The sequence below is a fragment of the Oryctolagus cuniculus genome, chromosome 5 (genome assembly GCF_964237555.1).
Source record: "Oryctolagus cuniculus chromosome 5, mOryCun1.1, whole genome shotgun sequence".
In the NCBI taxonomy this organism is placed as follows: Eukaryota; Metazoa; Chordata; class Mammalia; order Lagomorpha; family Leporidae; genus Oryctolagus; species Oryctolagus cuniculus.
The window spans coordinates 155,048,524-155,073,551 of record NC_091436.1 but is presented as its reverse complement, the minus strand read 5'-3'; the positions used below and the strand labels follow the sequence as shown (position 1 = coordinate 155,073,551).

Genomic DNA, 25,028 nt, shown 5'->3' with positions numbered 1-25,028 from the left:
GAGAGGTCTTCTGTCTGGTGGTTCAATCCCCAATTGGCCGCAACGGCCAGAGCTGCGCCCATCCAAAGCCAGGAGCCAGCAGCTTCCTCCAGATCTCCCAGGTGGGTGCAGGGGCCCAAGGACTTGGGCCATCTTCTACAGCTTTCCCAGGCCATCACAGAGAGCTGAATCGGAAGTGGAGCAGCTGGGATTCGAATCAGCACCCATATGGGATGCTGGCACTTCAGGGCAGAACGTTAACCCACTGCGCTACAGCACTGGCCCCAGCATGTGCAATTTTTAATGGAATTTGTCACCTCTATTCTAATGGCAGTATGTTCACCGAGGAAAATGCATTAAAAATCTTTAGGTCAGGTTGGATGGTTTTATAATCTGCACAGGGACAATCTATAAGCACCCACTATTTGGAAAAGAATAAGATATATTTTGCCTTTCTTGAAGGGCATTCCACTTGCAATTTGTTTTTTCCAATTTTGCTCATGCTGATTGATACACTTGTTTGTTTCAGAACTTGACAATTTCTCAAAGTAATGATGACCACTGGGGGACCACAGCCATTGGCAGTGACTGATGAAAATTCTCTGACTCATGAGACAGCGCCATTAGATGTGCTAGGAAGAGATTTCCAAACCTGAAACAAGCAGAGATCATGCCCCTGATCTGGAGCATCTCACTTCAGCACCCTCTTTAAGAATAAGGGTCAGAAATCTCTGAGAAGGGAAGATATAGCATAAGGCAGGTAGCTAGCTATGGCCATGAGCTGGAAGCCACGACTCCCCTGCCTTATGTAATCCTATCCACCTACTTGCCAAATAACCCTTCCTCATGAAGTATCTCCCTTCACATGTTACCTGGGGTGGGTGCCACATAACCACTCCCTTTCCAACCTCGTAACAGAGGCTGGCAACTGGGAGGTGTTTCTCTCTCTCTCTCTCTCTGTAGATGAGGAAGAGACAGGATACTGACACACACTACACTCCTTTCCCTTCCTGGCCCACTCTATTCCAGAACTATGTACACAAGTGTGTTTTCCTCACCTTTTAAATAAACTCTATCTCTTTGTGTACTGTATTTGTGCCTGTACTCATAATGCTTCCCTGGGTAAAAACAAGGACCTGGAATAGGAATTTGGACTCCACCTCTCCCACAACAGGTTAGTCCAGGTTCTTGTCTTCTCAGGTGTAAGAATATGACTGGGCGGGCCTGCGCCGCGGCTCACTAGGCTAATCCTCTGCCTGTGGCGCCGCTACCCCAGGTTCTAGTCCCGGTTGGGGTGCCGGATTCTGTCCCGGTTGCTCCTCTTCCAGGCCAGCTCTCTGCTGTGGCCTGTGAGTGCAGTGGAGGATGGCCCAAGTCCTTGGGCCCTGCACCCACATGGGAGACCAGGAGGAAGCACCTGGCTCCTGGCTTTGGATCAGTGCAGCGTGCTGGCTGTAGCAACCATTTGGGGGTGAACTGACGGACGGCAGGAAGATCTTTCTCTCTGTCTCTCTCTCTCACTGTCTAACTCTGCCTGTCCAAAAAAAAAAAAAAAAAATGGATGTGAGTAACGTTAGGAGGCAGAACTGCCACCACTAAGGCTGGGTCATTTTTACAGGAAAAAGAGTAGTACTCATGACAGGGGCTGATTGAAGATTCAAAGAAGGCAGAGTATAGGGTGGATATGCAGAACACACGGTGATCTCCAGGAAGGTGTCACAGTACCTGGTGCACGATGGGAAGTGATGCTCAGCAGCATGATGAGGAACGCAGGTGACAAACCCTGAGCCATGCTGAATCAGGTGATGGAACGTGGGCAGTGTACGTGGCTTGGGTGCTGGAAGTCCTTGGTTCCTTGGCCCTCAATGACTTTCTGTCTGGCCCACTTAGGGCTGGATTCTCTACAAGGACCTTCACAAGGCCAACGCCTAGCAGAGCTGCAGAGATGAGACTCTTGCCTGGAAAAACTGAAACACAGGCTTTGACCAACAAAACTATAGGGGCTGGGGCTGCCCAGTCAATGGAAGGCCAGCCTCCAATACAGTGTGTCTAGGAAGCAAGATATTGAACATAAAGTTTGCCCTGAAAATTTCTGGTCTTACTTTGTCCCAATTATCCTTTCTATTTTCTTACTTCTCCTATTTGAAATAGGGATGTATGCTCTTTGCCTGCCCCATCATTGTATCATGAAAACATGATTTTTTTCTTAATTTTAGATTCATGACTGGGAGGATTTTCCTTGAGTATCAGATGAATTTGGTGGAGTTAAGACTGTGAGGCTTTGGAGGATGGGATTAATTGTATGTTGTATGTGACAAAGATTTATTTTGAGAAGTCAGGGACAGAATGTTATGGGTACAGGGTGAAATTGTCTCATCAAAACTCATAAACTATTTAAGCTCTGATATCTTAATTTTCTTTTTTTAAAAAAAGTTTTTAAAATTTATTTGACAGGTAGAGTTATAGACAGTAAGAGAGAGAGAGACAGAGAGAAAGGTCTTCCTTCCATTGGTTTACCCCCCAAATGACTGCTAAGGCCGGAACTATGCTGATCTGAAGCCAGGAGCCAGGAGCTTCTTCCTGGTCTCCCATGTGGGTGCAGGGGCCCAAGCACTTGGGCCATCCTCCACTGCCCTCCTGGGCCACAGCAGAGAGCTGGACTGGAAGAGGAGCAATCGGGACTAGAACCCGGCACCTATATGGGATGCCGGTGCCGCAGGTGGAGGATTAACCAAGTGAGCCATGGTGCTGGCCCCTGATTTCTTAATTTTCATGATTGATTGATTGATTAAAGGTGGAGGTTTGACCTAATTGAGGTAGCTAGGATAGTGTGGAGGTCTTAGGGTCACTGGGGAGGTACCTTTTGAGGTGATTCTTCAGAGGGGTTTGATTACTTGATTCTCTCTCCATTTCCTGATTTACCATATGATCTTGCTTCTATACCTATGATGACCATTTTTTTTCTTTTAAACTAGAAACCTTTTAGTTAAGGTATACAAACTTCATACATTTCACATATAAAACTTTAGGAACATAGAGATTCTTACCACCGGACCTGCCCTCCCACCCGCATTCCATCTTTCTTCCTCTTCCCTCTCCTAGTCCCATTTTTATTTTTTACTTAGATATATTTTTAATTAACTTTATACACATAAGATTAATCCTGCACTAATTAAGGAGTTCAACAAATAGTAGCAAAAAAATTTCCTCAGTAGTTAAGACAAGGGCTGTTCAAAGTCATTGCATCACAAAGTGTTAATTTCATTTCTGTAGATTACCTTTTAGGTACTTTATCAGAGATCAAGAAGAATAAATGGTATTTATCTTCTTGGGACTGGATTATTTCACTAAGTATAATGTTTTCCAATTGCATCTATTTTGTTGCAAACAACAAGACTTTTTAAACCATTGTATAGTATTCCATGGTGTACATATACCATAATTTCTTTATCCAGTTTTCAGTTGATGGACATCTGGGTTGATTACATATCTTAGCTATTGTGAATTGAGCTGCAATAAACATGGGGGTATGGATAACTTTTTTATATGCTGATTTTATTTTCTATGGGTAGATTCCCAGGAGTGGGATGGCTGTGTCATATGGTAGGTCTATATTCAGATTTCTGAGGATCTCCATACTGTCTTCCACAGTGGCTGTACCGGTTTACTTTCCCACCAACAGTGGATTAGGCATGACCAGGTTATATCAGACACCAGAGTAGGACCACCCAGTACTGTACTAAGCTGTGAACTGAGGTAAACATTTTCTTTCCCACAGCACCTCATTTCTGGTACCTTAGAGTAACAAAATGTGGACTAATACAGTATATATTGAAAAATTTTGGAAGATACCAATTAACCATTCGTTAACTCCACTAAGGTATTAATGACAATTGGTTGATTGGAGGCTGTTTAAACATCCAGCATTTTATTGTCTTGACTGGCTAAACTTAATACTACTCATTTTCATCTGCAAAATCTCCTGAAAACTTAGTTATTGATCCCAAAAAATAGCTTTAAATGCTATACAAATTTTTGCCATACATCATAATATGAGAATATTTTCCTTTAATGATTTCCAAGGTCATGTATTTAATAAGAAAAAACAAAAGTTAGATTCTGTTTATTCAGTAAGATTTTGTCTTTCAGACCATATATTTTTTGTTCAAAAACTGTACATATTCTTGTGATGCGTTCAAAAGTAGATCTTCAACTTGAGTAGGTTGTATCTGAGAAGACTGGTAGAATACAGATGCACATTCATCAGAACCTGGAAAGCAAAAGAAAGAATCCTAGTTTTTGTTTCAAAAACTTCTTAGGTATCAAAGTCTAAGTCAATGTAAATATTTGAGAATTTTCACTGTTAAGAATAAAAATGCACATATAAGAATATAGTGCACAATTATAATTTTCTCAAAATTGTATACTGAATTAAATATCACTGTGGGCCAAGTAGCAGAGCTCTTGATATTCCCATTCTGCATTCATTTGTCCAACAACCATGTGCTAAGCACCAGAATTAAAGATGGAGGTGAAGTACTGTCCTCAATAATTTTATAAGTGTAACCTGATGAAAATAATTTTCACCATGAAAGGAATAAAACAGGGCACTATTGGAACACACAGAATTTCTGTTTATTCTGGTTTTGCCTCATTACTGTAAACTTTTTGGGGGGAGGTGACAGGCCAGCTGACACTTGAAAGACAAGGAAAAAGTATTCCAGTTAGAGGAGGAAGCAGAAGCATTTACGAAGCCTTAGAGGTGAAGAAGAGACTTGAGGAACTGTAAGCAGTCTAGGGTGGCTAATGCTAGATCCACAAGGCAGAGCTGCAAGAGGACAGGCTGAGCAACTTGACAAGAACCAAAATGACTTAGAGTTTTTAATTCCTGGCTTGGGAATTTGGAACTTTTCCTGAGGACAAAACTAACGGCAAAGAGAATGACTGGAGATTTAGAATACTGTCTGTTAGCTAGCAGTGTAGGAACTGTCATTGATTCACCAAGTATTAGTAGACTATCTGGGACTTGGGGGCCTTACATCTCTACCTTAACCCTGAGGAGTTCATGATGCCTTTGTCTTTTGAGAAGAGTTCCAGTACGTGGGCTGACAGATCCATTGGGATGGCAGACTGAGGGCTGACAGATCCATTGGGATGGCAGACTGAGGGCTGACAGATTCATTGGGATGGCAGAACTGAGGGCTGACAGATTCATTGGGATGGCAGAACTGAAGGAAGCATAAAGTCAGAAGACAAGACATACATAGACTTTTTGTGATTCCTAAAAGCTATTGATCATGTTGAGTAAATAAAGAATACCCGTTTTCATTATGAATGCTTTCACATATTTCATTAAGTGCATGTAAGTAACAATATTTACTGTAGAATGGATAAATCAAACAATGGAAAGTGATGCCATTTGTCATTAACAGTTTATTTCAGAATCTATAGAAATTTAATTGTCAAATTTTGGTAACATACCATTTTGTTTTTCTAGTTCCCTAGTGATACATTTGTCCAACTCCAGATGTATCTGTAATAAATAAAATTTCATCTATAAGGCTTAACTTTAAAAAGATACACTATCATGTGAATATATCACTTACAATGTATGGTCCTTAAAAAAACTTCCAAAGACTAGACCTCACTTGAGGATTGCTTATATGGAGGCAATCATAATTAAAATTACTACTATTTAAGTTTATCATAGAGAAAATATTTGTGTCATGATGTTCAGCACAATTCATGTTAGTCTATTGAACATGCAATATTTCTTTATTTTTTTATTTTTATTTTTTATTTTTGACAGGGAGAGTGGACAGTGAGAGAGAGAGAGAAAGGTCTTCCTTTACCGTTGGTTCACCCTCCAATGGCTGCCGCGGCCAGTGCGCTGCGGCCGGCGCATCGCGCTGATCCGAAGCCAGGAGCCAGGTGCTTTTCCTGGTCTCCCATGGGGTGCAGGGCCCAAGCACTTGGGCCATCCTCCACTGCACTCCCTGGCCACAGCAGAGAGCTGGCCTGGAAGAGGGGCAACCGGGACAGAATCCAGTGCCCCAACCGGGACTAGAACCTGGTGTGCCGGCGCTGCAAGGCAGAGGATTAGCCTGTTGAGCCACGGCGCCGGGCGCAATATTTCAAAAGGATGAAATTTAATATTGTGCAAAGGCTGGGAACTTCACATATTTTTTACTACATTAATTACTTTGTATTTCTTACAAAAACACTGTCCTTTATATGAACTTTTTCTCTTTAACGTTCTTTTTAAAATATATTTCTTGCCTTCTCCATCTTCTTTTAAAAAAAAAAAAAGATTTATTTTATTTATTTGAAAGACAGAGTTACAGAGAGAGAGGTAGAGACAGAGAGAGGTTTTCCAGCCGCTGGTTCACTCCCCAGATGGCCGCAACGGCCGGAGTTGTGCTGATCTGAAGCCAGGAGCCAGGAGCTTCTTCCAGGTCTCCCACATGGGTGCAGGGGCCCAAGAACTCGGGCCATCTTCTACTGCTTTCCTATGCCATAGCAGAGAGCTGGATTGGAAGAGAAGCAGCTGGGACTAGAACTGGCACCCATATGGGATGCCGGCACTTCAGGCCAGGGCTTTAACCTGCTGCACCACAGTGCCAGCCCCGAGTGTTCTTTTTCTTAAAATGAACTTTCCATTCTCAATTTATAGAAAATTAATGTTTTCAGGTGTATTCTATGCAAATTTTTCAGCACAGAATCTTTTTTTTCTTTGAGAGAGTTATAGACAGTGAGAGGGCGCCCACATGGGATGCCGGCGCCGCAGGCAGAGGATTAACCTACTGCGCCATTGCACCGGTCCCTCGGCACAGAATCTTAAGTACTAAGTAAAGAAAGTAATACTCTCATAACATAATGTGAAAATTCTACTAGTTAAAAAGTAAAACAATTATACTGGCAAAAGATTAAATAAAAATATCATGCTATTTCTATTATGACTAAATGGATATATTATGACATATGGACACAAATGTTAAGAAAATTTGCTTGAAAAAAAGTTAATGCATGTGAGACTTTTACTGAATTACAAATAAGTAAAACAATTTGTACTACTTGAATGATAAATTGAATGTTTTCAACAATTAAGAACAAACTGAAACAATTTACTAATTTTAGTAGCCTACCTCATTATAAAATGTGTTATATATATTATACGATATTTTAAACTATGTAAATGTCCCTATTTAGAATAATGTTATTTAAATATTTCATCTAAAAGTGATTATCTCACTACAATGCCCAAACATGGTCTAAAATAGCACTATATTGAACACAATAAATACAGAAGCTAATACCTTTACAAATTTTTGGTGTGACGATAATTTTTTGACTAACACGTTTGGCAATATTTTGAAAGACTATTTTCAACAATATTTCCGTGAAAATTGCATTATGGAAAAGCATTTTAAGATTAAAACAATGTGGCAACAACACTGCCAGTCAGGTCTTCTAGATGTAATAAGTCAGTACAGATGAAGGGAGAAGTCTTCCCTGGAGCAATCTCACATTGTCGTGAATAGACTATTCAAACTTAAGTCACATTTTACATGACATGAAGTAAGGAAATGCCGTGTAAGGTCATCTTCCTCCCCCAAAAAATCCCCTAAATGTTTATTTCCTAGTTATAAATTATTTGGTTTGTCTTCATACAAGACTCACAAATGCTTTCATAATACACAAATATTACTTTGGTAAAAATAAAATATACTTCTTGGCAGAATGCATACCTCTGTTCAGAATAATACTTATGTCTCTAGTTAAGAGTATACTTTGTGAACAAATTTAAGTAGGGTCATTTTTTACATAACTTTTACATTAGAAATATATGGTAGATGTAGTTGCCTCTTGTCAAGCCCTGTAATGGCCTCTCCTACAAAACCTTCCCTCCAGCCTTTCTCTCACCTTTGAATTCTCCAGCCCTTCTCTAATCTTGGAATTCTTTGAAACTTTATTGAAGAGAAATGCCTTTGAGAAAGACACACCAGGTAAGATTTAAATGTTCAGGGGCTAAAAGGACAGACCCAAAACACTGGGTAAGAGCTACTCTGGAAAGGGCAGGAGCTAGGTAAAGGGGCCTTGAGTACTGAAGGCTGTGGTTTTCTCTCAGCTGACAGAGGTTGGAGTGGTTTAATCCATACTCGAAGGTTAAAACTGACAACTGTTAGAATGTCTTGTTGAAGTCCCTGTCAGACTAGGTACTAGGATTAGCAGCAGTTCAGATGTCATTTGGGCTGCTCACTTCCCATACTGGAGTGCTTGGGTTAAAGTCCAGGATCCATTCCTGATTTCAGCTTCCTGCTAACGCACAGCAAGGGAGGAATCAGGTAATGGCTTAAGTAACTGGGTTCCTGACACAGTCAGGGGAGAAACAGAGTGAATTTCCAGCTCCTGGCTTCAGCCTGGTGTAGCCCTGGTTGGTGTATGCATTTGAGCTGTAAACAGTGGATAGGAGATATCTCTGTGTGTCTGCCTCCATCTCAGTCTCTCGCTCGCTCACTCGCTCTCTCTCATAATATACTTTAAAATTCTCTTTCATTTTATTCTTACTCTCCCATTATATCATGCAATCTCCATTTAGTTAAATAGAAATAATGAAAAATAGAAATTGAAAATTGCTGTCCCCCACTGAATACAGTGTCTGGCACAGATTACAGAGGCAAAAAGGAGAGAAAAGTGTCTTGATGGCATTCAACCCTGTACTGTTTTATTATACAAGGTAACATCAGTGGCTTTTGAATTATGCAAAGCAATGGCTAAGGAAAAAAATGAATGGTGCCAGAAATAAAAATTTCATCAGGGCTGGCACTGTGGCATAGCGGGTTAAAGCCCCAGCCTGCAGTGCCGGCATCCTTATATGGGCGCCAGTTCAAGTCCCGGCTGCTCCTTTTCCAATCCAGCTCTCTGCTATGGCCTGGGAAAGCAGAATAAGATGGCTCAACTCCTTGGGTCCCTGCACCCACATGGGAGACCTGGAAGAAGCTGCTGGCTCCTGGCTTTGGATCAGCACAGCTCTGGCCATTGCAGTCATTTGGGGAGTGAACCATGGAATGGAAGACCTCTCTCTCTCTGGCTCTACTTCTTTCTGTAACTCTTTCAAATAAATAAAAATAATTCTTTAAAAAAAAGAACTGCATCAAATGCTAATCTTCATTTTATGAATAACACTGAATCAGAAATTATATATACTTTATTAAGTTAAATGTATAAAATGTATAAACTTAAAAAAAAAAAAACCCTTCCTCTGTGGACTTTTTCTTTATTTCCAGAAGAAGGTTGAGTTTTAGAGGTTGGAATAACTTGAAATTCAACATTAGTATGGAAGGTACCAAACCTGGATACTCTTCCATTTCACAGAATATATGAAGGAGAAAAAATGAAATACAGGAGAATAATGTCCCAGCAGATACCAGCTAATTAGTCATGTTTACTTGTACCTGGTATTTTTTTTTTTTATTGGACAGGTAGAGTTATAGACAGCGAGAGAGAGAGAGAGAGACAGAGAGAAAGGTCTTCCTTCCGTTGATTCACCCCCCATATGACTGCTATGGCTGGAACTGCACCGATCCGGATCCAGGAGCCAGGTGCTTCTTCCTGGTCTCCCATGTGGGTACAGGGGCCCAAGCACTTGGGCCATCCTCCACTGCCCTCCCAGGCCACAGCAGAGAGCTGGACTGGAAGAGGAGCAACCGGGACTAGAACCGGTGTCCATATGGGATGCTGGCGCTGCAGGTGGAGGATTAACCAAGTGAGCCACCGTGCTGGCCCCGTACCTGGTATTTTTTTAAACTATGTCCCACAGAAATCTAAGTTCTATAGAGGATACTGCAACATAAAGGAATAAGGAAGACACAGCTTCAGATCCCATGCCTCCTCTAGCCACAAAGGTCTACTTCTATCTGTTTCACACCACATGGTATCTTGCATTCATTTTTACAAAGAAAAATTCTATTCTTCAAAAACAATGTAAAAGGAAAAGTCTCTAATTTCATGTAGGAGATCACAGAGGCAACTCAATACAGGCCAGCAATGGGCCTTGTGTCTTATTGCTGAGCCTGGAGATCTATGGCAGCTACTTCCTTCACATTCAGGAAAAATACATTGATTTTAAAATATAACCTACAGAAAGTACATAAGTAAAACATTTCCATGCAGTTCAGTGACTTTTAGGCATGGAACATAAGATTAGCTCTCTAACATAACTGAGTTCTGGAATTATGAATAAAGAAATAAAAATTATGATCACAATCTGTTAGCAATAATCAATATAGTAAATTTCCATAGAACAAGGAAACTGAAGGAGGATGCTTCTCATATGAGGACTTATACTCTCTCTACCTTCCCTAAGAGGCAAAATTTACCCAGTTCATGAATTTGGTGAAGCATATCCCCCAGGCTTTCATTACTTCCCAGAGTCACATGAACTAGTATCTGCTGCCATTTGGAAGGAAGCAGCCAGATAGATGGTCAGATGGGTGTCGAGCATTTGTTTCTGCTACCTACATCTGTGTGGGAAAGTGGGTAATCAGGGATGAAGCATTTGGAAGACCACTGTGGCTGAAATCTAAGCCATATCCCCTCACAGGTCATTAATATTAGAAATAAGTGGGGTCGGCACTGTGGTGTAGTAGGTAAAGCTGCCGCCTGCAGTGCCAGCATTCCATGTGGGTGCTGGTTCGAGTCCCGGATGCTTTTCTTCCTATCTAGCTCTCTGCTATGGCCTGGAGGAGTAGAAGATGGCCTGAGTGTTTGGGCCCCTGCACCTGCACAGGAGACCTGGAAGAAGCTCCTGGCTCCTGGCTTTGGATTGGCACAGCTCTGGCTGTTGTGGCCAACTAGGAGTAAACCAGTGGATGGAAGACACCTCTTTCTCTCCCTCTCTCTCTCTTTCTCTCTCTGCCTTTCCTTCTCTCTCTGTGTAACGCAGACTTTCAGATAAATAAATCTTAAAAAAAAAAAAGCAGATTAGTGTAACAAGATATGTATTATCAAGATCTAACAAGTGATACATATGCTCAGAATAATTATAATTTTTATATTAAACATAAACTCAAATTAATTATATTAGATTATATTATACATATGCTCAGAATAATTAATAATTACAAAATAGTGTAATTACTTCTGATATACATATGAAAAGTATTCCAGAATTAAACTTGGATGCAAAAACTGAAATTAAAGCATATTCATCATAATTTATCACTATAATTGGTATTATGTGGCAAGTCAAAATTTCATGTAATGGTACAAGATGCACTAAGTAAAAAATGTTATGACTTGGGACAAACTTGTTTCAACAACCAGGACACCTGAAATCACTGACTAGTAAACTGCTGAATTTATTATAATTCTTTTCCAAACAAGTAGAAAAAAATGCTGAGATACAACTTCACAACAGGAATAGTGTAAAACACTTGAAAAAGTAAAATGAATCTTTAAAAAATGTATTCTTAAATATTTTTCTTTGATAGATATTGTGAATGGAATTTTTTCTCAATTTCACCTTCACTCACTGCTCACTGAGTGTATCACTCATATATTTAAAAAAACAATTTTTTGCATGTTGATTTTGTACCCTATGACTTTACTGAATTGGTCTATCAGTTCTAGAATTTTTTTGGTGTAGTATTTAGGTTTTTCCATGTGGAACATCATGCCATCTGCAAACACGAATATTTTCATTTCTTCATCTCCAATTTTGATTCCATTTACTTTTTTCTCTTCCTTCATTGCTTTTTTTTTAATGTTTCCAATATTATATTGAATAAGAGTGGTGAAAGTGGACATCTTTGTTTTGTTTGAGATCTGAAGGTAAATACTTTTCATTTTTGTATTCCAGTAGTCATATGTCATAATTTTGAAGGACATAGACCCTGACCACCTCGTTTGTTACAAAAATAAAATAAAATTAACCCAAGAGGTTGAAAAAAAAAGAGCTAAAATCTTAAAATTTTTGCTTTAAAACAGCCACTTGATTTGTTCCCCTTTAAGCTATCTAGCTGTAATACTAAGAAACTTTGGGTCTGCTACTCTGTGAGGTATTAAGGTATGGACTTAAGTAAAAAAATCATGATCACATCCATAACATGGGCCTGTGCTACTCTTCTCTGCACAAAAAAGATATTGAAAACATAAAACTGTAATTCAATGTGTACTCATTGAAATTTGCATTTTAATAATAGTGACAAGTAATGAAAACTAGCTTCTGTATTAATCCTTGCTCAAACAAATATTTATTGTTTTGTAATTTCCCCCATTGTCAAAAAATAGTCCTATATTACAGAAATATCTGAAACTGAGTCAACTGGATTTTACCAACTCTACAACTGATAGCCTGTCCCTCTTGCTATTCTTAAATTCTCAAAATGAATTCTTCTTACAAATAAAATCACATGGTTGGATTAGAAGGTTACTATTATATCTCCAATGAAGATATGGACTGTATGAAGCTTTTCACAGGATTCTGTATAGGAAGAAAATAAATGATTTTGTTTGATGATAGTTGCTATTTACAGATGTTATTTCTGCTTTCATCATCAAGCATTCAAGTGATAGACTGTGTCAGTAAACTTTAAAAAATTCAAATATTTGCTCGGGGCTGACGCTGTGGCACAGTGGGCTAACGCTCTGGCCTGAAGCGCCGGCATCCCATATGGGTGCTGGTTCACATCCTGGCTGCTCCACTTCCGATCCAGCTCTCTGCTATGGCCTGGGAAAGCAGTGGAGAATGGCCCAAGTCCTTGGGCCCCTGCCCTCGCATCGGAGACCTGGAAGAGGCTCCTGGCTCGTGGCTTCAGATCGGCGCAGCTCTGGCAGTTGTGGCTAATTGGGGAGTGAGCCATTGGATGAAGGACCTCTCTCTCTCTCTCTTTCTCTGCCTCTCCTCTCTCTGTGTAACACTGACTTTCAAATAAATAAAATATTTTAAAAAAATTAAAATATTTGCTTAATTTAATTACTTAAAATTATATGCTTTACAAAGTTCAAGTAAAAAGGCTATAAATAAAAGCAATTAATTCTTGTTTTAGATCATAAAACATTCTAAGGGAAAAGCAGAAATTTTTAATCTTTACTGGAATTACATATTCTTTTAAAATGTAAAATAATCCCTTTCAATCAATAATAAACATCCACCAGTGGTTAACTCTTTGAATGCCAATCATTCAACAATGATTAAGGGTGAAAAGCTTGTTATAAAGCAATAAAACTTGAAAATCATTTTGAACCAGTCAAACTGAAATCCATTAGGAAGTAAGTCAAATTATCTCCAAGTATACCTTTAGTTATTAGGAAAACATTTTCTACTTCTAAAAGGTAATAGGGATGCATCTCTTAATTTAAAATGTATTGTTTTGATTCCATTATTGAACATAGTTATATCAATTATATAATTTCTTTTCCACATTAACAAAGTTAATTATAACCCTAGCATGCATAAATCAAATTCAACCTTTCAACTAAATTAAAAATGTGAATTCTATCAGGAATCTGAAGCCCAAAGGAAAATGAGATATATCTAACCTTGGTCAAATAGTCATCCATGGTATTATTTGATGGCTGTGGTCTTAAGATGGGAATCACTAAGTTTTCCTTTACAACAAGATCTCTATTGAGCACGAAACTGTTCTTAGGGTTTCCACAATATGGTGACTCTAGGACAGGCCTCATGGTCGGAGTGCTGAGTAGAGATCTATTCAGCTGCTTCTCCGTGTGAAGCTCCATGGTGATTTCAGCTAGCCTCCTTTTAGTTCTGTGAAGGGTTCAAAGACAACGATTTACTTATTCAGTTCCCCCCAATAATTCCTAAATGACTGGCATTTTAAAAAAGATTTATTCATTTGAAAGGTAGAATTACAGAGAGGGGGGCGGGGGAGACAGAAGATATTTTCCATCCACTGGTTCACTCCCCAAACGACCACAATGGCTGGAGCTGGGTCAGGCCAAAGCCAGGAGCCTGGAACTCCAGCAGGATCTCCCATATGGTTGGCAAGGCCCCAGGTCACCTTCCATTACATTAGCAGGGAGCTAGATCAGAAGCACAGAATCCAAGGCTCAAATCTGTGCTCATACGGGATGCCAGCAGCACAGACAGTGGGTTAAGCCACTGACTGGCCTTTTTTTTTTTTTTAAACAAACAAACAAACAAACACACACACACACACACTTCCATACAAATAGGTGGAATTTCCTATTAAACAATGTTTTAGTACAAAAATGTGTCAGAACACATCTGCTGTTTAAAATACAGGTTGTAAATTCTTCTAATGTAGTAAATACATTTGTGGGTGGATTTCTAATGAACAATTGAAAGCAAGAGTCCAAGAAATGACTGTCATTGAAGTATGGCTGGTTGTTAACACTTGCTGCCTTACAACATGTCTACTTACAAGATTCTTGTGAATGAAATCAGAAATACTAGTATTTCAAAGGTTAAGATGTGAGATGATGAATATATCAATTATCTAGGGGCTAGTGCTGTGGCACAGCAGGTTAACACCCTGGCCTGAGGTGCCAGCATCCCATATGGGCGCCAGTTCTAGTCCTGGATACTCCATTTCTGATCCAGCTCTCTGCTGTGGCCTGGGATAGCAGTAGAGGATGGCCAAGTCCTTGGGCCTCTGCACCCATGTGGGAGACCCAGAGAAAGCTCCTGGCTCCTGGCTTCGGATCGGTGCAGCTCCGGCTGTTGCCATGGAGTGGGCCAGCAGATGGAGGACCTCTCTCTCTCTCTGTCTCTACCTCTCTCTGTAACTCTGTCTTTCAAATAATTAAACCTTAAAAAAATTATCTGGACTATAATAACCTCTTTGCTGTTTATAAATATATCAACATATGCATATATATAACAAAAGCATAACATTGGAGAGAGATATATTTCATATGCTGTTTCATTTCCCAAAATGCCTGAAACAGCTAGGACTAGGCCAGGCTGAAGCCAAGCCTGTAACCAGGTCTCCAATGTGCATGGCAAGATGCCTAGCAATGAGACCATTTCTGATCCCTCCCACAATGCATTACCAGGAAGCTGGATCAGAAGTAGAGGAGTGAGGACTCAAATTGGCACTCTCATATGGGATGTACCCACTGCACATCACCTATCCCTCAAAATCTTTTATAAAAGGCTAGAAAAAGTTGTACGTAGTTAAATCAGATTAGAAAATTTTAAAAATTCTCCAACACATTTTCAAGTATTTGTTTTACCGCTTCTGCACACTTCATCTTTTACTTGGGGGAAGTTAAGCATTTGGCACTGAAGAAAATTCAGAGTAGTAAGCTCTTGCATTAGCTAAGTTGGTAAGGAGAAAGAACTAAAGCAGCCCCAAAGGCAATTAGCTCATAACATTATTGCCCTGGCATCAGAGGTGGATGACCAAGGTTCTGTTTATTTAAGATCAGAGCTGGTATTGTGGCCTAATGGATTAAGCTGCCAACCATGATGTTGGCATCCCCTATGGGTACTGGTTCAAGTCCTGGATGCTCTTATGATACAAGTCCCTACTAATGTGCCTGCGAAAGCAGTGGAAGATGGCACAAGTACTTGAGATTTGGATACAGTTCCTGGCTCCTGACTTCAGTCTGGCCCAGCCCCAGCCATTGTGGCCATTTTGGGGAGTGAACCACTGGATGAAGATCTCTCCCTCTCTGTCTCTCCTTCTACCTAACTAAAATAAATAAATCTTAGATATAAATAAGTTATTTATGTTTACTTATTTACTTCAAAGGCATAGAGACAGGTAGAAAAGGAAAGACAGAGAAAAGATGTACCTTTGTGGGTTTACTACCCAAATGCCTGCAACAGCTAGAGCTGTGCTAGGCCAAAATCAGGAGTCAAAACTCCATCAAGTTTCTCACTAGGATGGTAATGACTCAAGTACTTGGACTAGCACCAACTGCCTCCCACGTGCATTGGAAACTGGTTCAGAAGCAGCACAAGGACTCACTCTGTATACTCTGACAGTGGACACAGGCATCCAAAACGGCAACCCAAACTGCAAGACTGCAATGCCTGCCCCAAGGTTTTATTTTGAACCACTCTTGTGAATTATTCTTCCTTCCATTTCTGTGTTAATCTCCCTAGCTCGGGGTGGACACATCATAACGGGCAGTTTTTCTCAACATACCCTCTAGTGATAACACCAATAATCACAATCAGGGAATTGTTAAGCTATTGAGTGCCAGATTGTGCCAAGAGCAGTAGTTGTTTCTTTCTTTCTTTCTAATTTTTGACAGGCAGAGTAGACAGTGAGAAAGAGAGACAGAGAGAAAGGTCTTCCTTTTTGCCGTTGGTTCACCCTCCAATGGCTGCTGCAGCCGGCGCATCGCGCTGATCTGAAGCCAGGAGCCAGGTGCTTCTCCTGGTCTCCCATGGGGTGCAGGGCCCAAGCACTTGGGCCATCCTCCACTGCACTCCCGGGCCATAGCAGAGAGCTGGCCTGGAAGAGGGGCAACCGGGACAGAATCCGGTGACCCGACCGGGACTAGAACCCAGGGTGCCAGCACCGCAAGGCGGAGGATTAGCCTATTGAGCTGTGGCACCGGCCTAAGCAGTAGTTGTTTCTGACACTTTGGGTGTGAGTTGAGAGATTCCAAAGACAGTTAAATTCACTATTATTCATATTAACTCTCTTGAACTAAAATTTTGTTTTTTTTTTTTCAAGTGGAAATACTATCTTTTAAGAATATTTATTATCACTTGAAAGACAGAGAGGGACCAGCCCTGTGGCGTAGCAGGTTAAGCTGTCGCCTGCAGTGCCAGCATCCCATATGGGCGCTGGTTCAAGTCCCGGTGGCTCCACTTCTGATCTGGCTCTCTGCTGTGGCCTGGGAAAGCAGTGGAAGATGACCCAAGTCCTTGGGCCCCTGCACCCATGTGGGAGACCTGGAAGAGGCTCCTGGCTTTGAATCCGTGCAGCTCCAGCTGTTACAGCCAATTGGGGAGTGAACCAGTAGACGGAAGACCTCTCTCTCTCTCTCTCTGTCTCTCCTTCTTTCTCTGCGTAACTCTGACTTTCAAATAAATAAATACATCTTAAAAAAAAAAAAAAGGAAGACAGAGAGTCAGCAAGACTGTTGCAGAGAGATCCTCCAGCCAAGGTCTCATTCTGCAAGGGACTACAATAGCCATGGCCAGCCCAAAGCCTGGTGCCTGGAACCCCATCTGAGTCTTTCATGTGGTTATTAAGGGACCCAGATATGTGACCCATTATTTGCTACCTTTGTAGGTGAACATTAGCAGGCATCTGGATCAGAGCTGAGTCACTGGGACTCAAACCAGGTGCTCTGATGTGGGTTCCAAGTAGTCACTTGAGTGTAGCACCAAACATCAAGCTCTGGACTGAAATAGTTTCCAAAAGTACTTAATCTACTTAGCTTTCATTTTCTACTAATGTTATAAGCCTGTCTTTCTAAATTAGGAAGTATGCTTTAGAGGCAAATTAATGAGCTTAATTTATTTTACATTATTCTAAATTTTGGCTTACTCATTTAATTCAGTTGACAATGATTTCTTATCTTTTAATTCTTCTAGGTAGAATAGTTTATATTTTTCCAATTCTGTATTATTAGAATCTTTAACAGCTTTCAGTTTGGAGATTTCAGATTCTAGGTCATTGATTTTGAGTTCCATGCGGGTCCTTATGTAAGAATTATTATTGTCTCTTGAATGATTTATATTTTCCTGAGATGCTGATTGTGCCTACATAAAATCAGAAAAATAAGTTTTAAAACAATTACAATCTTGATAATTATTGTTTAATATTTGTTATTGATAATATTTGTTTCCTTATTTTTCAATGATTCTGAGAGCAGTTTTAAAGATGTGAAAAATAGATGACATCTAAAATACATATCTTCAATAACCACTGAATTAAATGTGAGCCAAAATAAAAACTGAAATCCTTCTGTTAGTATTCATGTAATCTGATAATTCAGTAAACAGATTTAATTAAAATTTAAAATATTGAACAGTGTCACATAAGGACAATAATTTCTAAATGACACTTTTTTGTTCTTCCTAATAGTCTGGTTTCATGCCAAGTAGTCATAATAATGAGTATCTTAAGAAAATTATTTTGAAAGATCAGCTTGGTTCTAGTAATGATAGAAACTGAAATATTTGAAAGAATTAACAGATGCTAACTTTCTTCTAGAAATTTAGTAAACAAATTGCCATAAGGGAAATATAGGAAACACACACAATATCCTCATATACATCCAAAACAATGAAATACGTGGAAGCATATCACAGATATATAATTAACCTGTAAAAATAGATTGACTTCTTTTAATCTGTCTACTATATATTGCCTTGCTCTTTCTTCAATCTCCTGTTTATACAATGCTACTTGATCATGTTCTGCCATATTCATTTCTATATGACTTTTGAGGTTTATTACTGTTTGCTTCAATTGATTTTTTTCCTCTTCCAGTTTTTTATATTTCCTTTCTATTGTTTTCAGAGATTTCAACTGTTGTTGAAGAGTTTCATTCATTGTGTACATATGCTGACATTTTGAAGATGCAGTATCCAGTTTTATTCTAAGATCATCAATCTGCATGAACAAAGTAATACAGGTTGGTAATGAGGGAAGTAAGCTGAAACTGTGTAATACAAAAACTGACAAATTTTGAAATAAATCCAATGAAAATCATTATATTCAGATCATATAAATTCAGACATTTATAGAATGTGGTACCTTGAATTACTTATTCAGAATATCAAAAAATTTAAAAACACGAAGAATCAAAAATATATTCTTTATTCACATCATCTGCCATATTTTAATTTATACTTGATCTTAAAGTTTTAGTTGCTTATCATTGTTTCTCATCTTTCTTCTTTAAGATGTTTCTAAGTCACCCTTAAAAATACTCTGGGGCCGGCATTGTGCACAGCAGGTTAAGCTGCTGCTTGTGATACCAGTATCTAGTTGGAGTCCCGTCTGCTCCACTTCCAATCAGGTTACCTGCTAATGTGCCTGGGAAAATAGTGGAAGATGGCCCAAGTATTTTGGCCCCTGCAACCACTTGGGAGACCTGGATGGAGCTCCAGGCTCCAGGCTTTGGTCTAAGCCAGCACCAGCCAGACCATTTGGGGACTGAACCATAGGACAGAAGATCTCTCTCTCTGTGTCATTCCCTCTCTCTCTTCAGCTCTGCCTTTCAAATAAGTAAATAAATCTTTAAAAAAGAAACAGACAAAAACCCTGTTCTGTTTGTATTATAATTAACTGTGCTGTAACATGAGAATTGATAATTGTGTTGTAATAATTATCATGCATTTGCTGTGACAGAGAAGCTACTGTATTAAAATTTTTAAATTATGTTTAATCCCAGTGAGAGTCAAGTTGGGAGTTGATAATTTCTTTTTTTTTTTTTTTTTACAGAGGATCAGTTTAGTATGCATTAAGTAAAGATTTCAACAGTTTGCACCCCCATAGAAACACAAAGTGAAATATATTGTTTGAGTACTCGTTATAGCATTAAATCTCAATGCACAGCACATTAAGGACAGAGATCCTACATGAGGAGTAAGTGCACAGTGACTCCTGTTGTCATTTAAAAAAAATCATCTATTATTTTTCACTTTATGTTTCTGTGTGGGAGCAAACTGTTGAAATCCTTACTTAATGTATACTAAGCTGATCTTCTGTATATTAAGATAATCAAAACTGAATCTTGATGTGAATGGAAGGGGAGAGGGAGTGGGAAAGGGGAGGGTTGTGGGTGGGAGGGACGGTATGGGGGGGAAGCCATTGTAATCCATAAATCGTACTTTGGAAATTTATATTCATTAAATAAAAGTTTAAAAAAAATAAAAAAAAACTTAAAAAAAATTTTAAATTAAAAAAATCTACATCAAAAAAGAAAAAAACTCTTACTCCTTTCCACCATTTTCATTTATCATAATTTCTAAAGATGTTTTAAAGATAGTATATTATTTTATTTAAGTCCGAGTTAACAAATGGCTCCCTGTATAGGACTTGAAAGTAAGACTCTTATTGATGAATCTTGTGAGTAGAGACTCTAATAACATAAGCTTTTTCTGAAATACAGATGTTTTATGCTTGTTTCAATTGCATTTCAAAGAGTAATTTCTGGGGTTAAGTAGTAATCATGTTTTCGGCTATATAAGTGGTGACATGATCTATTAATTTTTTAATAAATATTATTAATAATGCTGTTTTTTTTTACACTTTTGGGACTTTTCACAATTAGTAATTGTGCTAAACAAAAACCACTGGTGGAATTGGGAAGAACTACTTTCCTTCAGACCTAATCATTATTTGATTTTGAAGTGGTGGGTTCAGAACATGCCCACAACTCCTTTGACATTTCTCCCATTAAATCCCCTCTCCTGAATATGTATATAGTAACAAATTTCTAGTAAACAGAATATCACAGAATGTGTGTGTGACTTTTGTTACAAAATGTGATAGAACTTCTACCTGGCTTTTTCTATGTGTTTATGCTTATAACCCAACACCCATCTTGTGAGAAACCCCAAGCCTCAAGATGAATCATCATACAAGCATTGCAATAGTCTAGTATTTTTAAAGGCCCAGCCAAAAACCAGTTTCAACTATCAAACATGTGAATAAGCAAGTCTTTAGTTAGTTTCAAGTCACTGCAGATGATGCCATACGTAGAAGAAATGAGTGGCTCACTGAATCTTGCCAAAATTGTAGATTGTGTACTAAGTAAAATCTACTACTTGACTTGCTAAATACCCCAATGGCTGGGGTTGGCTGGGGCAGAGCCAGGAGCTGGAACTTAATCCTTGTCTCCCACATGGGTGGCAGGGACCCAACTACTTGAGCCACCACCTCCAGGGTCACCACTGGCAAGGAGATGGAATTAGAAACCAGAGCCAGAGCTGAAGGCAGAAATCAAAGCCAAGCAGTCCAATTTGCGATTGAGATGCCTTAACTTACCAGGCTAACACCTCCCCAGAAACCCTGAATTTGGAGGTGATTTTCTACATAGTGAGAAAAACTAGAATATATACTGATACTAACTACGGGGGAGTTGCCATTTATAAAAGAAAAATCTAAAACACACAAAATGTCTTCAGCCAGTAGGTGGGAGTAAGCTTGGTGACCTAGAGAAGAGTAGAAATGAAGATCGAAAGGCCTTCACAGAGACTGTGTGTGGATGCCTAACATCCCTGGACAAAACGACGGAAAGAGCTTCAAGTCCACGGAAAGAAAGCACTGAGACACAAATTAAAGGGACCTCTCCTGACACGCAGCATCTGAGAGTTCATGTGAAAGAGAAATGAAAGACTATTAACTGTAAAGCAACCAGGAATTGCTGGCATAAAATTTCTGTTTCTCATTTTTGAACATGTCAAACAGCCAATCGTAAAATAAATGGCTTCTGTGATAAACTCAAATCCATAGTGCTGCCAGGGAAACACAATCTAAAGATGAAGCCAAGGGGCCAGCGCCGTGGCTCACTTGGTTAATCCTCTGCCTGCAGTGCCAGCATCCCATATGGGCACGTGGTTCTAATCCTGGTTGCTCCTTTTCCAGTCCAGCTCTCTGCTGTGGCCTGGGAGGGCAGTGGAGGATGGCCCAAGTGCAAGTGCTTGGGCCCTGCACCTGCATGGGAAACCAGGAGGAAGCACCTGGCTCCTGGTTTCAGATCGGCGCAGTTCCGGCCGTAGCGGCCATTTAGGGGGTGAACCAATGGCAGAAAGACCTTTCTCTCTGTCTCTCTCTCACTAACTCTTATCTGTTTAAAAAAAAAATGAAGCCAAGACTGTGCCTGTAAAATTTCATTTTTAAGACCTCAGAAAGATTTAAGCTGTTACCTCAAATAACCATAAAGATCTTACTGTATGAAAATGTTAATGGTAACGATTCACTGTAGAGGAATCCCACAGTGAACAGTTCATCACAAAAAGATTTGTGGCATCAAGAAATTGTGGTTAAAGATGTCCACATCCCATGTGATTATGCCTGGATCTGATATTCCTTCTGGCTCCTGACATTAGTTTCCTACTAACTCAGATCCCGGAAGAAAGCAGTGATGGCTCAATTAACTGAGTTCCTGCCGCCAACCCAGGAGATCTGGATTGAGTTCCAGGAACACAGCATCAGATCTAGGCCTGGCCCAGGGACTTTGTGGGCATCTGGGAAATGACTCTTCAGAACGGAGTGTTCTCTTTCTGTTTCTCTGCAACTAAGATAAAGAAACATAAAAAGATAAAAAGATTTGGTAAAGTAGTTTTTGAATAACATGAAACCTAACAAAATTCCCAGAAGTTTTTAAGAGAATCATAGTAACAAACACACTTTGCTAACTTGCAACAAAAGAGACCTAGAGATTAACAATGAAGAGAGGCCTTTGAACTCTCATATGGCGCTAGGGATTTGGAGTCCTGTCACGATGCAGTGCTTGGCCTTGGATCACTGGGCAGTGTCCACAACATGGGAGAATCAACAGTAATATTTTAATAGCTATCATTGACATTGGAATCTAGTCTATAATTTTAAAAGCAAAATCTTAATTTTACTACTAAAAGCCATGGATTATTCATATTACCCAAAACTAAATAATTTGGGATCCTAAAACTGATTAAGAATTACCTTTACAATTTTTTTAGCATATTATTGTGATTGTCATTTCAAATTCGCTGGTTTTTAAGTCTCCATGGGTACTAAACTCTCAATTTCATACTCATTTAACTTCTTTCTTGTCACTGCTAGGAGTTTCTTAAATCTCCAGGAATGTAACAGTAAGACACAATTGTAAGAACAATTTTTTTAAACTTTTATTTAGTAAATAAAAATTTCCAAAGTACAGTTTATGGATTACAATGGCTCCCCCCACCATAACTTCCCTCCCACCCGCACCCCTCCCATCTCCCGCTCCCTTTCCCATTCCATTCACATCAAGATTCATTTTCTTTCTTTCTTTTTCTTTCTTTCTTTCTTTCTTTCTTTCTTTCTTTCTTTCTTTCTTTCTTTCTTTCTTTCTTTCTTTCTTTCTTTCTTTCTTTCTTTCTTTCTTTCTTTCTTTCTTTCTTTCTTTCTTTCTTTCTTTCTTTCTTTCTTTCTTTCTTTCTTTCTTTCTTTCTTTCTTTCTTTCTTTCTTTCTTTGACAGGCAGAGTGGACAGTGAGAGAGAGAGAGAGAGAGAGAGAGAGAAAGGTTTTCCTTTTGCCGTTGGTTCACCCTCCAATGGCCGCCACGGCCGGCGCGCTGCAGCCGGCGCGCTGCGGCCGGCACACCGCGCTGATCTGAAGGCAGGAGCCAGGTGCTTCTGGTCTCCCATGGGGTGCAGGGCCCAAGCACTTGGGCCATCCTCCACTGCACTCCCTGGCCACAGCAGAGAGCTGGACTGGAAGAGGGGCAACCGGGACAGAATCCGGTGCCCCGACCAGGACTAGAACCTGGTGTGCCGGTGCCACAAGGTGGAGGATTAGCCTATTGAGCTGTGGTGCCAGCCAAGATTCATTTTCAATTATCTTTATATACAGAAGATTGATTTAGTATATATTAAGTAAAGATTTCATCAGTTTGCACCCACACAGAACATAAAGTGTAAAATACTGTTTGAGTACTAGTTATAGCATTAATTCACATTGAACAACATATTAAGGACAGAGATCCTACATGAGGAGTAACTACAGTGACTCCTGTTGTTAACAAATTGACACTCTTGTTTATGGTGTCAGTAATCTCCCTAGGCTCTGGTTGTGAGTTGTCAAGGCTATGGAAGCCTTTTGAGTATTTAAACCTGAGTTGTGTTCTATCATGTAAAAATAAACCTATACATGATTATCCTCTCTGGTTTATTCCAGTTTAACCTTATCTGGAATCATTACAGTAAAATTACACTCTTAGGTAAAGTAATATGAAGAAAAGCTTTAGGACATATACGGCAAATAGATTCACATTGTAACCATAAACAGAGTTCTTACAAATTATTAGTATCTACTAACTAAATTAATATAAAACATTAACTTATTATTAAATATGAGCAAATATCATATTAAATATGATTCCAATATCAGTATTTAAGGTGAAGAAAACACTCATATATAAATATCTTTTAAAGACAGAAAATTATTTTAGTATCTGTTGAGCACAGCTCATAAAATAAAAGGGAATACACAAGAAAAACAATGATCATCTAAAGTAGAAAAGGGAACAGAAAAGAAATACATTTGAGTCTGAGCTGAGGCAAAAAATTAAGAAGAAAAAGAATCAGCTGAGAGATAATATGTAAAAACTTAGACTGTTTTAAAAGAGCTAGACTTCTTTGGAGCCCAATATTAACAAAAAGCAAGAGGGATGGAAAACCAAGTAGAGAAAGTTAAACGACAGAAAATATAATTTAGAATCAGTATATACAATGAAGTGCTCAGAAAGTAAATAGAAAATCAGTTATGCTAAAGGCTTTAAAGACACTGGGAAACATTCCATTTTTTATTTGTGATAGAGACACAATGACTCATTTCTTTCTCCTTCAAGACACAAACATATTTTTGTATGTATTTTATACATATATTATTTTTTAAATTTTATTTATATAAAATGTATAAATAGGGATACTCATTAAATTTGAGTAAACTGAGGCCAGCATTGTAGTGTAGTGGGCTAAGTTGTCACTTGTGATGCTATTATCCCTTATCCAATTCCAGATGTTGTTCTGCTTTCTGTTAATGTGCCTGGGAAAGTAGCAGAGGATGGCTCAAGTACTTAAGTCTGGCCTAGCCCTGGCACTTGGAGTCATCTGGGGAGTGAATCAGCTTTTGGAAGGCCTATCTATCTATCTATCTATCTATCTATCATCTGTCTCTATTGCTTCCTGGTAGTCTGCATTTCTATTTCATAAACAAATCATTAGATAAAAGAAAATAAGAAAATCTCTACAATATATGTAAAAAAAAGGAATAAAATTATGTCTTTTACAACAAAGTAGAGGCAACAGGAAACCATTATGCTTAGTGAAACACATCTTCAAAAGACAAATATCATATTTTCCCTGATCTGTGATAACTAATATACAGAGCACAAA

At 39.1% G+C, this 25,028-nt stretch overlaps 1 protein-coding gene across 8 annotated transcripts in view; it reads right to left on the bottom strand.

The window, feature by feature from the left end:
* Positions 1–3,761: 3,761 nt before the first annotated feature.
* Positions 3,762–25,028, bottom strand: part of LOC103349690 (ankyrin repeat domain-containing protein 26) — a 151,236-nt gene continuing 129,969 nt past the window's right edge. For 2 of the 8 annotated variants that reach the window (XM_008262412.4, XM_051855072.2), the window contains 5 exons: positions 18,261–18,551; positions 17,481–17,695; positions 13,522–13,750; positions 5,461–5,512; positions 3,874–4,249 (listed from right to left, as the gene is read on the bottom strand). In XM_008262412.4, coding sequence (XP_008260634.2) covers positions 4,125–4,249; positions 5,461–5,512; positions 13,522–13,750; positions 17,481–17,695; positions 18,261–18,551 — 912 coding nt within the window. In that variant the 3' untranslated portion in view covers positions 3,874–4,124. Of the gene's footprint in view, positions 4,250–5,460; positions 5,513–13,521; positions 13,751–17,480; positions 17,696–18,260; positions 18,552–25,028 lie in introns of all 8 variants that reach the window. The other 6 variants (XM_051855071.2, XM_070074378.1, XM_051855075.2 and 3 more) reach the window with 6 other exon arrangements.